The following is a 16,093-nucleotide window of genomic DNA, read 5'->3' as shown; positions in this document are numbered from 1 at the left end:
CTTATTTGTCTGAGACGTGATTATGTTAATCAATATCTTGTAAATTAGAAATATGAAGAGCCATTAGACCTTGTGGTTAATCATCAATTTATAGCTCGGATGCAATCAATGTCATTAAATATTTTCATAATTCGATTTGATTGGTTCATAATTATAACTAAACTAGTTGATTGATTTATAAATAATTTCAATTATATTCAAATTTGTAATAATAAAATTTTATTTAAATTAAACCCGCTTAATTTCAATTTGGATATTCAATTTAGTTAATTTATATTATTTATCAAATTTTATATAATGCTAATTTTTGAAAAGATTAGATTGTATATGTGCATAAGAAGATTTCATGCCATAAAAATGTAAACTGTTCATATTTAAGTATGAAAAAATATATAAATTTTAATTTATTAAACTAAATATAATCTTTTTATGATAAAATATCATATTAGTAAATTAAAAATATTGAAAGAATATATATATAAATAAGGTATGAAATCCATATATTCAATCAACGCCAATCGAAAAACATATCCGGATACGAATTCCATTTATTTAATGCCTACCGAGAGGATTAGATAGTAATAATAAATTTATATATATTGGAATACTGTTTAATTTACTCTCTAAACTTATTGTCGCCCTTTTAATCTTTTTTTATCAATTTAACACATAAATTGTCATTTTTGGCTCATATTGCTCCAATTTATCATCACTAAAGAGTATGATTTACTATATTTTAAAAAAATAATTTGATGTAAAAAAAGGATAAAATTGTTATTTAAATATTTTTTCATCGTCAACAACAAAAATTAAACATAATAGTCACGAGACCAAACCACCAGCACCATTGGCTGCGCCATCCTTACCATCAATGCCACTACCTTTCCCAACATAAAAAACAACATCAACAGCAACAACTAGAACATCAAAAATCGAACAAAAAAGAAAAGCATTAAATCCAAATTGACCACAAAAATCCTTCACTACCAATTACTACCGGCTCTCATTTCACTTAGCAAATTATGGTTAAAATTGCAGTCTGGACCCATTTGCATTTTTCTTTGATAACAAAATTGCTAGGCTTCTTGGTGACTTCTTTAAAAGAGTTGTTTGCTTTATGGATGTGTAAGGGGATAAGGTAGTGTTAAGGGGCTTTATGCTAAGCTCTTTAGTTGTAGATCATGGATTAAAAGAGATTGCATGGATAAATTTATAAGAAGCAAGTGCATGGATAACATTTTCTTCTTTATTCCCTCTCATCCTTGACAATGCAAAGGAGAGAGATGATGGTGATTTTGAGGAGGAGATAGCAGTAGGTGTTGATGAGGTTTTGCTATTAATCAAGAAAAATATTAGCTTGAAATTATTTTAAATGGATTTGGGTGTTGCTGGCGTGATTTGAATTGAATTTATGATAGTAGAATTTAGTGATTTGTAACTAAAGAAAAGAAAAAGATACAGATAAAAAGAAAATTAGATATAATATTAATTAATGCAACTCACGACTTCTATGAGAATTGCAAAATACGGCTTTTTTAATTCTCTAAAACATTGGTTACTTGAGCCAAATATGACGAGTTGTTTGCTAAATTGATCCAAAAAGCTCAAAAGGGTGGATTTGATCTTTTTGGATAAGTTTAGGGGGTAAATTGACCTTATTCCTTTTCACCTTTTCCGTTTCTCGCAGTTGAAGAAACTCGAAGAAAAACTGCTGTCACGCACAGAGCACACTCACTCTCTCTTTGGATTTCTCCTTGAAATTGTGTTTAAAATCTTTCTTTCTCTTTTTACTCTTTACACACACATTCACTGCTTGACAACCTGACAAAAAAAAAAAAAAATCAATCTACCCATCCGTCCATTCTTTAATTAAAACCCATACGGAAGCAATACCCAATTCGATACTTCCAAGAAAAAGATTTTCTTCATCCTCCTAAACATACTCACACAAAAAGATATTCACTGATTTAATTAAAACCCTCTTCTATAGGCTTTGGTGTTTTTGTTTTCTGTAATAATATAAATCTCTCTTTCTTGCAATTTCTTTTTTATCTCAACCAAAATTGATTGAGGGAGCATGGCTGTTGCAGCTGTAGCTGTTATCTTACCATTGGGTGTTCTCTTTTTCTTGTCTGGTTTAGTTGTTAATCTCTTTCAGGTACATAGATACTTCCCTTTTGTTTCTTTTTGATATATTACCCATTTCATTTAGATTTCGTTTTATAAGGTTGTTTGTCAAGTAGTATATAGATATTTGGGCTAATCGTATCTTTGTTCTATGTGAGTTTATTCGATTTCTAGGTTTTTGTTTTTAGTTTTGTAGGTCTGGCTTTTGAATCTTCAGTTGGGAACTCAATGTTTATGTTATTAACTAAGCTACTTTTCGATGTTTCAGGCAATCTGCTTTGTTCTGATTAGGCCAATCTCAAAGAGTAGTTACAGAATGATCAATAGAGCTTTAGCTGAGTTGTTATGGCTGGAACTTGTATGGCTCGTTGACTGGTGGGCTAAAATTAAGGTTTCTACCTCAAAAACCTCTTTCCATATCATGCCTTTTTATTTATTTATTTACTGGGTTTGTAAAAAATTTCTTACATGGCAAATCACTTGAGGTAGAAGTTTGTATGATGCTGCTGATCTGTTACTACAAAATTGTTTGTAGATTGATTAGGTGGTGTAATTTCATTTCAGTCTGAGTGTGCTCTCTTCTATTATTGGTCCTTGGTTGGTGATGGGGGAAGCAAGTTATTGAAATTTTCTATAAATCAGAAGTTAGTACTAATTGGGTCTATATCATAAACTATTTCAGTTTAGTCTAGTATGTTCTTTTGTTAAGTCTCTGTTCTCATTCTATGCAAACCAACCCAAGTTGTGTGCTAAACCATATTTCTATTTGATCTGATTCATGTATAGTTAATTTCCGTATATTATCAAACCAACCCAATTTTCTGTAGTATGTGTAAAGCATGTCAAACTTGCTGCTTACTTCTTCTCCTCTCAACGGACAAAAAGATGGAACATTATTGAGTTCGGTTAGACGTATGTAGATTTTGAGAATATAAATATATGTTGCTACTTGGGAAGTGAAGATCAGTATGTAGAAATTGGAATTTTAACCATGCAGTGCATTTTGTAACCAATTCTAAACACTGTTGATGATGTGCACTTTTATTTCTTGCATTTGGTGGTGGTCTTTCTCCAAATGGGTACAAGTGTACCTCATGAGCCATTCCATTTCCTTATGACGCCCCTCCCCAAATGGGAACAGTTCCTTCTTTTTCTTGCTCTTTATCCCTTCACTTTATTTGAGTGAGATGCTTTTTGTATAATAGTAAGTACAATGGAGTCAATAGCATGCAAGAAATAGCTTCTGACAGTTGGGTTTGTTGTTTCAGTTCTACCTCCTGGAAAGTTAAATCTTAATCATTTGTGTATGCAGATCCAAGTATATACAGATCGAGAGACATTGTGCTTGATGGGTAGGCAAAAATTTCATGAACTGAGATGGTGGCTGCTTGTTTTTTTTTTCTCATGTTGTTGAGATAGGTATAGGTCTAGTTCATAAATCTGCTCTGTTACTTACTTGTATGCTCATGCTGTGAATTTTTCAGGCAAAGAACATGCGCTTATCTTAGCCAACCACAGAAGCGACATTGATTGGCTTGTTGGATGGATGTTGGCTCAGGTACATTGCTGATGCATAGCAACTTGATTGGATCCAGACATAAACACTAAACATTGATGATTTGACTTCAAATAGCCGTCTTATGCCTTCTGATTTATGAATTCATGTTCTCCAGTGTGCCCCTCATCCACCCCCATTCTTTTTTTTCTTCCTCCTCTTCCACCCCTTTCTTTCTTTTCTCCTTTAAAATTCTTTATACTGTTTGTGCTGACTAATGACTGAAATTGCTTATGACAGCGCGCAGGATGTCTTGGCAGTGCATTAGCTGTCATGAAGAAATCATCAAAATTTCTTCCGGTAAGTTACATGTCTTAATGGCATAATTGAGTTTGGTACCTGAATTTTAGTTCTATTTGCAGTTATACACTTTGGTGCTGTGCCCGTTAAGAGAACTAGACTAGAATCATTAATATTTAAATCTCACAAATTAATGTGTTTGGAACTTGGAGTAATTTAGAACAAAATAGTTCGTATCAGACATCAATGTATGTCATAAAAGGAGAGTCTGCAAATTTCTGAAGATTAAACATCGATGTTAATTATGAGAATATGTGAATTACTAGCAAGTATAGCATGTTGCCAAATTTAATTCCATCTCCTGCACTTCTTCCATTTAAATGCATGCTTTAAAATTGCATTTCATTTGTTTTTTCTTTACTGGTACTTGCATGTCTATGGAGGTTAATTGCTTTTGCAACATGATGCAGGTCATAGGCTGGTCCATGTGGTTTTCCGAGTACCTATTCCTGGAAAGAAGCTGGGCCAAGGATGAAAGCACATTAAAGGTACGAATGCATTCTATTACATAATGTTTGTCCACATGCATATTACTGCTGATATTTGATTAATGTTCATTAAATTGCCATGGGCACATCTGTATCTCGCTTTTATATGCTTCTTGATCCTGTTCTGAATTTTATGGATTCTATCTGCAGTCAGGTATCCAACGGCTAAAGGACTTCCCTCGACCCTTTTGGTTGGGTCTCTTTGTTGAAGGAACTCGCTTTACGAAGGCAAAGCTTTTAGCAGCTCAGCAATATGCTGCTTCACAAGGGCTGCCGATCCCTAGAAATGTTTTGATTCCTCGTACCAAGGTCAAATTCTCATTGCAGCCCTTTCCCATAATTCATCTTTGTTGTTGGGCAGAAAATAATAGAAACAGACGCCCAAGTAAGATAAATAGTAAACAATAGCTGAAAAACTCTTCAATTTTAAATCTGAAGTGAAGAAGAAAGGAACTAAAAGATAGATGGTACTAACTTGAAATCAAATTTTTGAAAGATTTCATTGCAACTGATATACTAATAATAAGTCTAGATTTGTGTTTGGCCTTCTGCTTTGGTTGTGCCATTTCTAAGTCATCCAGAACAAGTGTTTCCCTGTTTACATCTGTTTGATATTAGAACTTTATTTATGGTGTGTACCAGCTGCATAGAAGCAGAAGCATAATGGTCAACCCTGGTTTAGGATCTAATAAACTGCATTCTTTGAATATTATCATTGTATTCACTGAAAGGAAGTATATTTGGATAATACTGTGGCCCTTGGGGTTATGATATGGTGCAAATACAGTTTACTACTAAGAATTATAAGAGGTAATAGAACACAAAATCATTTGCAGTTGTTTTCAAGATGACCTGGAAATTGGTCTCACAATCGCTACATCAGTTTATTCTCGTACTTCAGTTAAAAAAAAAAAAAATCTGATGGAAAGTAATTTGCTAATGTAAATATTTTCAACCTGATACCCATGGGGGAAGCTTGTTCTGAGAAAGACTTGCTTAGGTGATTGGAGGATTTCTTCTATTTTCCGCCATTGGTTGTTTTGATTGCTTGATAAGGAGGCCTAATTTTGCAGATTGATGTGCAATATTGCTTAGGTTTCTTGAAGTTTTTTAATCTACACACTTCATGCAATATGATTCATTTCTATTTTTTTTATTGCCTCAAAAAGATAGATTGATAAAGGAAAGGCTTGTGGAGATTCTGAATGAGTCCCATAAAGGAACATCAGCTGGACATGTTTGGAGCATAATAGCGCATATACACGCCTTATCATTTTACTCACTGATTTATTCATATATGTCATATGTTTGCACATAAACTTTGGTCTCATTCCAATCTACTAACTTAACAAGAAATTGCATATATTGTTGGACTGTAACCTTACTTGTTCCCAGAAAAAGAATTAAATATTGGAACAAACAAAAAGAAAACACCCGGATAAATAACCTGTTAAATGATGGTCCGTGTTGGTTATAAGATTTCCCCTTGAGCCAAGTTTCAGCACTCCACCTCTGCCCCCTGCCCCTTTCTCTTTTCTTGGAAAAAAAAAATTGATGCTTTTAAATGTTCTATTCAAATTTATATGAGCTAGCTTACATCTTGATGGCTTTGATCTTTGTTGTTTTCAGGGTTTTGTTTCAGCAGTAAGTAATATGCGCTCGTTTGTCCCAGCCATTTATGATGTAACAGTTGCTATTCCAAAAAATTCACCTCAACCCACAATGCTCAGGCTTTTCAAGGGGCAATCTTCAGTGGTAAGTGCTGAATCTCAAGGTTTGTTCGACAAGCATGTGATGCTTGGTACAATTGATTATTGATCTGTTGTCCTGTGTTGGTTTCCCCTTGCAACATTTATTTAGTTGGAGCAATGAAGTTATATCATCTTTGGAATTGGAAATAAAAGTAACCTCTAATATTGTTAAGGCAGTTAAATACAAGTGAAGTATGGCTCCAATGTTTGTCACCATCAATTGTTGCAGCTGTTAGAGTATCCTGAATTTTCCTACTAATTTGACCCTTGGGTCATTGTGTGTTATCATTATCAATTTCAATGTGGGGCACAAAAAACAACTGCTTGATTCATTTAAGCATGCAATAGTGCTGTCATAATCAAGTGGTTGGCGAGAGTGGGTAATGGTACAGATTTGAGTTTGATGGGTGCCCAATATTGTATGTAAAGAGTATTTACGTAATCTGCATGGTGAAAAACTGGAACTTCTAGGCTAGTGGGCAATTCTAAAATTGACATCCAAGTAGTTTCATCATAAGCTTTTTGGCTTAGGGTTTTGTCATTTATTAATGAAATGGAATTAATGAATTTCATTAGTAATATGGTGAATATGTATGGAGCCAGCTCAATGAACTGGCTTCTTCATGCACTCTTTTCTTCCTTTATATAAGCATATTAGTACATTTGGAGAGAGTTGGGTGGGGGTTGGAGTAGACTTCTCCTTAACAGATATCCTGTACAAAATGGGAACTGAATGCTTGCTTGTTTATGCATTTCAGTTTTTGCCTTTTGCATGAGTGGAGGGCATATTATTTGGCAAATGATCAAATAATGATGGACTTTCTGGATGGTTTAAATACCTTTCAAGAAAGAAGCATATGCAAATATATTTGGTTTCTGTTAACATTAGTGGTACCCTGTCACTCACATGCAGGTGCATGTACACATTAAACGGCATTTGATGAAGGATTTGCCTGAAACAGATGATGCTGTTGCTCAATGGTGTAAAGATCTATTTGTGGCGAAGGTATGAGACTTACTGGTCAACTTGGGTTTAGGGTCTGCCTTGTGTTTTTATATTGTTTCACCATTTTGGTTGATGTACTAGGATGCATTATTGGACAAGCATATTGCTGAGGACACATTCAGCGAGCAAGAACTGCAGGATATTGGCCGACCAAAGAAGTCTCTTGTGGTGAGACACTGATTGTAGTAGACCAATTAAAATGCAGCTAGCATCCTTTTATTTTCCTCCTTTTTATGTTCAGAGGTTGCAGATTCTATTATTATATACTCATCTAATTGCTTGGGACCAGGTTGTTACCTTGTGGTCGTGCTTGCTTATCTTTGGGACTTTGAAGTTCCTCCAGTGGTCATCACTTTTGTCATCATGGAAGGGTATTGCGTTGTCAATGTCTGCCCTGGCAATCGTTACTGTCCTTATGCACATCTTGATACGCTTTTCGCAATCGGAGCATTCAACCCCTGCTCAGGTTGCCCCAGCAAACCATGCTCAGGTTGCCCCGGAAAACCCCCAAAATGGAGGAGGGCCTTCAGAAAAAGCAGAAAACAAACAGGACTAGAGTCGCCCTCTGTTCCTTTCCATAAATCTTATAAAATATTGTTGACTTGAGAGAGTCATTTTTGTGATGATACATGTAGTGTTTACTCTCTTTACAACTTTATGTGTTTTTGTTATAGACTAGTTTGAGCAGTTTTGTCTGTGGGTTTCATACCTTGGGCATATCAATTCATTTGACGATGAAGTTAGGTTAGGTTACTTCTGTAGAATGTATCAACCGTGCCTGTAGCATGATGTATGTATGAGTGCTCAGATGAGGCTAGTGCATTGCCCTTTAGTGTTTCTTTTTTGTCAATCTTTTAGTTCTTATATCTTTCTTTTTCTTTTTTTACCTCTGTAAGATTTTTGGATGAGCATATCTTTTTATAATAGAACAACGAATCCTTGTATGATTGTGAAAAAGCCTAAATCCTATTAGATAAAAAGAGGATAAAAAGAGTTGAGAATTTTCCTTATGTAATCAGGATTTTGACAAAAAGAAAAACACTTAATACTTTTATGAGATTATCCTGTGGCAATTAGGAGTCTAAAAGTCTAATCCCAAAAGGATTTAGATATTTAGATAGTAATATTATACTCATTAAATCCTCCAAAAGTCTTCACATTCTAACATCTAATCTTTACAAACCCCACAAACCCTTAAAGAAAATTATGGCAATAGGCATAGCAGAGGTAGAACGAGTCAATGGAAGGACAAAGAGGAACTCCGACAAGATTGAGGTTTCTTCTACGGAAACATCAAATTCTTGGTTTGAAATAAAAGCAAAGAGGCTAAGGACCAAAACAAAAATAATAGGTGTGGGACGAAAGCATGCTTATTCTTCTGTGAGGTCTGAAATTGAAAGAATTATGCCAGTGGAATAGGAGTAGGAAATCTCATTCTTCTGATAGTTACGAAAATGAAACAATTATGCCACAATGGAGTAGGAAAAAGAGACGTAGCAAGAATAAATGCAGAAAACTGAGTACATCTCCACACAATCCATTCCCATGTATTTCAGAACTTGTGATTCCAGGACCTATTCCAGATCTTGATTCTTTACTTTGGGATGACAGCATCTTCGTGGACTTCTTTAAAGACATTCCAGAACTTGAATATTAGATTTTTTTTTTTTTCAATTTCTTTTACTGTATTTTTGACTTTACACATTATTATAAGAGAAATACACCTGATTTTACTCGCAAACATAATATTTTTTTTTCCAGATAAATTGATTATTAAATACATATAATGAAGCAAGTATAATTTCGTTAAAAACTTAATTTAAATGTATTAATTTTTTTTTATGGAATAGAAGACTTGATTAAGAACGAAAACCAGCATCCAACAGAACAAGTTCGGTGGACTCATTTGGGTCCTCCTCCAACCTTATTTGCAGCGACCAGAACAAGACGGTTTGCATCGCGAATCACCATCCCCATACTCCATTTACCATCCTTATTTTTGCCCGCATCCATATTCATTTTTATTCTTCCCTCCACAGGCGCTTCCAACGAGGCTTAATATTGCCAGATTCCCTATCCTGAACATCCTGAGAACTATTAGCACCTCCAAACTCTGCACAAGCTCTATAAGCAAGAGCAAGAACATTACCACAGCTTACCACTCTCTGTTCATAGATGTACATATTACGAGCATACCACAGCGCCCATAACACAATACAAAAGAGACCCAACGACTCATCATCTAATTTCTTCGCTACTATATCAAAACCATCAATTAAAGGCCAAACCAGTAGAAGGACGCACATCTAAGCCCAAGCTGTATGCAAACCACACTTCCTTTGTTAGCTGGCAATCTCTAAGCACATGACAAATGGTTTCCGATTCAGTACCACTGCGATCGCACTTCAAATTAAGCTTAATTCTTCTTTTCCACAACAAGCAAGAACTGCAGGATCTTGGCCGACCAGACCCAAGAAGTCTCATGGTGAGACACTAGTTTTAGTGAACCAATCAATATGCAGCTTACATCCATTTATTTTCCTCCTTTTTTATGTTCAGAGGTTGCAGTTCTTTTATTATTTATCATCTAAATGCTTGGGACCAGGTTGTTACCTTATGGTCATGCTTGCTTATCTTTGGGACTTTGAAGTTCCTCCAGTGTTCGTCACTTTCGTCATCATGGAAGGGTATTGCATTGTCAGTGTCTGCTCTTTCAAACATTACTGTCTTTATGCACATGTTGATACGCTTTTTGCACTCGGAGCATTCAACCCCTGCCCAGGTTGCCCCTGCAAACCCCAAAAATGAAGGAGAGCCTTCAAAAAAAGCAGAAAGCAAACAGGACTAGAGTCGCCCTCTGTTCCATAAATCATAAAAATATTGTTGACTTGAGAGAGTCATTTTTGTGATGATACATGTAGCGTTTACTCTCTTTACAACTTGTGTGTTTTTGTTATAGCCAATTTTGAGCAGTTTATATCGGTCGGTTTCATAGCTTGCGAATATCAATTCATTATTGGCGATGAAGTTAGGTCAGGTTATGTCTGTAGAATGTATCAATAATACCTGTAGCATGTATGTGTGTGCTCAGATGAGGCTAGTGCATTGCCCTTTATTTTGTTTTTTTGCCACTGCCTTTTATTTCTCATCTCTTTTTTTTACCTCATAAGCTTTTTGGATTAGCAAACGAAATCCTTTTCCTTGAACTCCTAGTAATATCCTGACATACTAACCTTTCTAACCAAATCTTCATTTCCAAGGGAGTGAATGCAAGTTCATATCAAGCCAAGTTAATTCAGGTTGTGTGTCAGCCCTTAGATCTTGATCTCTAAAGCATCTGCATAAAGAAAACTACAATCCCAACCTTAATGCCATTATAATTGAGATTGCAAACTTCCCCATCCCTAAAGAAAAGGCAATAGACCCACACCCCAAACCAAAAAGGAAATTATTACAACATGTCTGTCTTGCTATAAATACAGAACAAAATAGTCAAATGAAACTAAGTTCAGATAAAGCTCACTGGTTCTCTCTGAGGCATGCATAAACGGTCCACAAGTCAAAAATTTATCGGCGAGGGAAAGAAAAAAAAGGATGATCACAATTGAACAGGCAATAATAATGCAATAAAAGGCAGGAAAAGTTACCTTGCAATTTGATAATATTTGTCAAAACCAGAGACCATCAGCGTCTGCTAAAAAAGGTGAGGACTTTGGGGCAAAGCATAGAATGTTCCTGGCTTCAAAATGCACATTAGAGTGAATCAGAGAAGCAAGCCATGCACAAAGTATCCCAAGTAAATGTAGCCAAAAGAATCTATTTTTAAGTACATCTCAACAAATGGTATAACTAAAACAACCCAAAACTCAGTGTTAAAGTATTAAGGGGTATGTGAGAAAGACACATCAATGTCTTTCTGCTGTACATCTACCTCTATGGGTTTACCTCTTTAGTTCATGATTTATTAATTTTCCTACTTGATCTAACCTCTTCATGTACATCAGACAGCCAAGACATTGAAATATCATTTTATTTTAAAGAATGACTTTTTGTAGAAAGACCATCTTAAAGTGCAGAAACTATGAAAGTCTAAATTAAGCTGAGCAATCGGCAATGATAGAAAGCATATCTATAAGAGTAGCATACCACAGCCATAATTAACCCATCGAGTAAAATATTAACCTCTGCTGAATAAAAATGACAAATACCTGAACTCCCTCTCGAGGGTACCAACTAATCTCGACCACCTTCTGGAGTAGATCTACCTTATAACCATGAAAAGGTCACCATCAAAACAGAGTCTAACATAAACAAGGAAAAAGAATCCAGCAGTCCCAAAGGAGAAGAACATAATTAAAGCAAATGATCTGCCAGGGTATACCCTCCACAAATCCATATACATCCTCTAGATATCTTCGAATCAGTTTAACTACTCTGTGCCTCAGCATTATATTCAAATTCATTTGCTGCCGCCGTAAATCAAGGCACCCAACAAGTTACTTTAACAACATGAACTTCAAAAATATAAACCAACGGTAAGAAAATAAAAACAAAAAAGTGAAACCTTATCTGAGAAAGCCTATATCCTACAGGATAAAGGATTTAACTATTTTCCTTGTGTTATCAGGATTCTGACAAAAAGAAAAACACTTAATACTCTTATTATGAGATTCTCCCTGTCCAATTAGGAGTGTAAAAGTCTAATCCCAAAAGGATTAGGATATTTAGAAAGTAATATTAGACTCGTTAACCCTCCAAGTCATCACATTATAACATCTAATCTTTACAAACCCCACAAACTCTAACATTTATTCTTTACAAACCCCAAAAGAACATTATGGTTATAGTCATGGCAGAGGTAGAACAAGTCAGTGGAAGGACAAAGGGGAACTCCAATAAGATTGAGGTCTCTTCTCCAGAAAATACAGCAGAAACTGATGTCTCTTCTTCGGAAACATCAAATTCTTGGTTTGAAATAAAAACAAAGAGGCAAAGGACCAAAACCAAAATAATAGGTGTCAAACGAAAGTATGCTTATTCTCCTGTTAGGTCTGAAATTGAAAGAATTATGCCACAATGGGGTAGGAAAAAGAGACGTAACATGAACAAATACAGAAAAGTGAGTCCATCTCCAACCTCATTAGACAATCCATTTCCCTGTATTTCAGGACTTGTGATTCCAGGAACTATTCCAGATCTTGATTCTTTAGTTTGGGATGACAGCATCTTCGTGGACTTCTTTAAAGACATCCCAGAATTTGAAGATTAGACTTTGTTTTTAATTCAATTTCTTTTACTGTATATTTTTTATATTACTCATTATTAATAAGGGAAATACATATGATTTTACTCGTTAACAAAAATTGATTTTCTTTTCAAAGAAATTGATTATTCATTACATATAATGAAGTAAGGATTTTGGTTTTAAATATATTTGCATATGTTTTAGTAGTTTATTGAAATTATTTTAGTAAATATTTTAAATTCTTACCCGGATGAAGTTCTAACGATTTGTCAGAGAAAAAAGAACGAATGGATCTTGTAGGATTTCCAAGAAATTCTTCGATTTCTTCCGGAAGTAGATGATTATTTATCTCATTCTCACCTTCCGTGAATAGCTGGGACATTGAGGAATATCCAGAAAGGTAGGAGTAATCAATATAATTGTACTTTAAAGGATTAGAATTTATCGTTTATAAGTATAATTTTGTCAAAATCTTAACGTTCATGTATTGACTTTATATCATCAAAAGACCATCACAATTTTATTAAAAAAAAAAAGAGTAAAATTCAAGCACGAATAAACTATTATAGTACATGTTGAAAGGCTAAAGTAGTCCTAAGAAAATTAAGGAATGCTTGTGAAATAATAATAGGGGTGAGTATTAATTCGGTTCTTTTCAAAATGAACCGAATTAGATCTATCGAATACATCGAATTAATTTTGAAAATCAACCGAATCGAATTGAATTTTCTAACAAATCAAAATAATCAAATCTAAATAACCAAATTATATATAAATATGAACCGAGCCGAATATGGTGTAAATCATAACAAATCGAGCCGAATAAATCAAACTGAACTTCAAATTATTTTAAAATAAAATTATATATGAATAATAAAAATAATATTTAGTAAATAATTAAATAATTGATCATTCTACTTAATTCATATTTTTTAGTATAAAACAAAACCAAAATGGTATAGTTTTGATTTTTAAGAAAGGTAAACCGAATAAACCGAATTTATAAAAAAATAATTGAATCTAACCGAATAAAAATTAGTTTAGTTCGGTTTTGGTCTTTTCAGAATTTTACTCACCATTATGATAATAAAATTCAAGAATCTAAAAGATTTAAAGTATCAATTTGCCCCCTGAATCTAGAATCAATGAAAAATTAGCCTATATTTTAATTTTCTGACAAATTTACCTAACAACTTGATAAAAGCGGTCAATTCCCTCGTTCAAAAAATTTAACCAACATTAAAAAGTTCAATTTGGTCATTCAGCTTCACACTGAATCTCAAGTTGTATAAAATAATTTCTCATTGAATTAGAATATAATTATTTAATTTTAATATAATTTACTCTTAATAAATAATATTTTTAATTAAAAATTTAAAATTAAATAATATTACCAAACCCATATAAAATTATACTTTATATAATTAATATTGCTAAAAATTATTTGAAATATTTTCTTTCAATTTTTTAAATTATAAATATACTTTTTTATAAATATTATAAATTATCATAATTAATAGTTATTGATAAAAAAAATTATTACTAAAAAATATATAGAAAAATCACATATCACATAAAATTTATGACTAATATAAAATAATATCGTGATATATTTTAACTCCAGCAAGAATTTAAATAGATATAACTGTTAATTGAAGTTAATTTAAAACTTTCAACTAAAAGTATTATCTAATTATTTCTATTAAATAATGAGTAAATTAAGTTAGAATTGAATAATTTTACTTTGACTAATAAGAAATTATTTTATATAATTTGGAAGTTAGTATAAGTTTAAGAATTAAATTTAACTCTTCATGTTGAATATATTCTTTAATTGGGTTGAATGAAATATTTTTGTAAAATGTACTGAACAAATTAATAAAAAATTAAAATTTAAGCTAATTGGTCATTAGTTATAAGTTCAAGGGGCAATTTAAGATTTTAGCCAATCTAAAAGTATACTATGAATTTGTTTAAGAAAAAGGGTATATACTATGAAAAGAGTTCCTCTTGATATTAATTATCAATTTACTATTCATATTTTATCTAAATATCATTTTACAAGAGAAAGCTAGTTACGGTTACCTTTCGGCTGGTTTAGAACAAGTGTACAGAGTTTCTTCATACTCGCATGAGTTTTTCTCTAATTGGGGTTTTTTTTTTAAATATTTATTATTTTAGAATAAAATTTTATTTTTAGAACAGTTTAAAAAGAATTTTCTTTTTCTTTTTATTTTAGAGTGCTTTTTATGACATCAGAAGAGGTGGAGCTCTATCCACTAGTCCAACTAGCAAATAGAGTTTAAATTTAAGAAAATAATTGACATAGTTATTAGAGGTTTTTAGGGTATTGGGAATCTTAGGGAATTTTGTTCATATTTATTTAGAAATTTATAAAATCTATTTATCAATTAGATTTTAAATTTTTTTTTTAATATATGTCATTTTGAGATGTGTCATTATTTTAAGAATTCTCATTTTGATATATGTATCAACTTTTTACACATAAAATTTAAGTTTACTTATAAGTTTATAATTCTTTCTACTAATTTATTAATTAATAAAATTACATTCTTAATTAAATAAATAATTCTCATCCTAGAGAATAGTATATAATTATATTTCTAATATTATATTAATTAATAAATTATTTTTTAATTAAATAATGAATTTAATTCTAAAAATAATATTTTAAATACTATTATTGATTAATCAAATAATTTTTGGACTACGTGTTAATTGTTAATCTTAAAATTAGTAATATTTATAATATTAATTTATATAATATTAAAAATTAATTAATAAATATTTATAAAATAATTTATATATTATTCCACTAATATTAATTCTAAAATATTAAAAAACACAACTAAAAGTATTTAATTTATTATTAATTCTTAAAAAATTATATATTAAAAATTCTATTATATTTTGTCTATAAAATCCATTTATAGTAAAATCTATCTATAGTCATAGATTTGAAATCAAATAAGATTTATGACTATAAAAATGTTATAACTTAATAGAGGTTTGAGTATTAATTTTTTTTTCTTAATTTAATACGTAATCATATTAGGTAAAATGAGAGTAACTAAATATAAAATATATTAATATTTTGCTATATTATAAAAATAAAATTGATGAGATAAAATAATAATATAGTAAGATAAAATATAGTACAATATAGAAAAGGTTTAAAAATTTATAACTTATTACAATATATAGTTTATTCATGTTTATAATTGATATAAATTGAAATCAAAATCTTTTATTACTGCATAAAGGTTATTCATATATAAAGTATCAATATACAGATTTTACTATATATAATTATTTATAATTAAAATAATAACAACAAGTGTACAATACATAAGTAAATGATTAGTTACTCTAAAATTTATAAGTGAGGTATATATCTAATTAGATATTAAATATTTTCATTTTATTAACTTTTCAATTTGAAACATACTTCAATTGTAGTTAATTTATAAAATTTAGATAATGAATTATTTATGAATAATTTTTTAAAGATAAATGATTAAATCAAAGTAATTTATACAACTACGAAAATTATAAATATACTACAATGAAATTGAATTTTAAATTTGTTACAAGAAAGAT

The 16,093-nt window shown here is 31.7% G+C and overlaps 1 protein-coding gene and 1 long non-coding RNA gene across 5 annotated transcripts; one reads left to right on the top strand and one right to left on the bottom strand.

Moving 5' to 3' along the window:
* Positions 1 to 1,708: 1,708 nt before the first annotated feature.
* Positions 1,709 to 10,350, top strand: LOC8278956 (1-acyl-sn-glycerol-3-phosphate acyltransferase 2). 2 transcript variants are annotated; one of them, XM_025158696.2, is made up of 12 exons: positions 1,709 to 2,158; positions 2,396 to 2,518; positions 3,440 to 3,479; positions 3,612 to 3,685; positions 3,923 to 3,982; positions 4,393 to 4,470; positions 4,621 to 4,779; positions 6,100 to 6,225; positions 7,135 to 7,227; positions 7,309 to 7,395; positions 7,517 to 7,693; positions 10,010 to 10,350. In XM_025158696.2, the coding sequence occupies exons 1-12, from the start codon at positions 2,078 to 2,080 to the stop codon at positions 10,073 to 10,075; spliced, it is 1,164 nt and encodes a 387-aa protein (XP_025014464.1). In that variant the 5' UTR covers positions 1,709 to 2,077; the 3' UTR covers positions 10,076 to 10,350.
* Positions 9,034 to 12,498, bottom strand: LOC8278958. Of its 3 annotated transcripts, none has more exons than XR_003080179.2 (5): positions 12,364 to 12,498; positions 11,436 to 11,492; positions 10,875 to 10,966; positions 10,461 to 10,564; positions 9,034 to 10,016 (listed from the first exon to the last, which is right to left on the bottom strand). It is a non-coding gene; the product is annotated as an uncharacterized LOC8278958 (long non-coding RNA). The 3 variants fall into 3 exon arrangements; XR_003080178.2 differs by having other exon boundaries at positions 10,461 to 10,578; positions 12,364 to 12,492; XR_007217713.1 differs by lacking the exon at positions 10,461 to 10,564 and having other exon boundaries at positions 12,364 to 12,492.
* Between the last annotated feature and the right edge of the window lie 3,595 nt (positions 12,499 to 16,093).

This window comes from Ricinus communis, chromosome 10 (genome assembly GCF_019578655.1).
Source record: "Ricinus communis isolate WT05 ecotype wild-type chromosome 10, ASM1957865v1, whole genome shotgun sequence".
In the NCBI taxonomy this organism is placed as follows: domain Eukaryota; kingdom Viridiplantae; phylum Streptophyta; class Magnoliopsida; order Malpighiales; family Euphorbiaceae; genus Ricinus; species Ricinus communis.
This window is presented reverse-complemented; position numbering and strand designations above follow the sequence as displayed.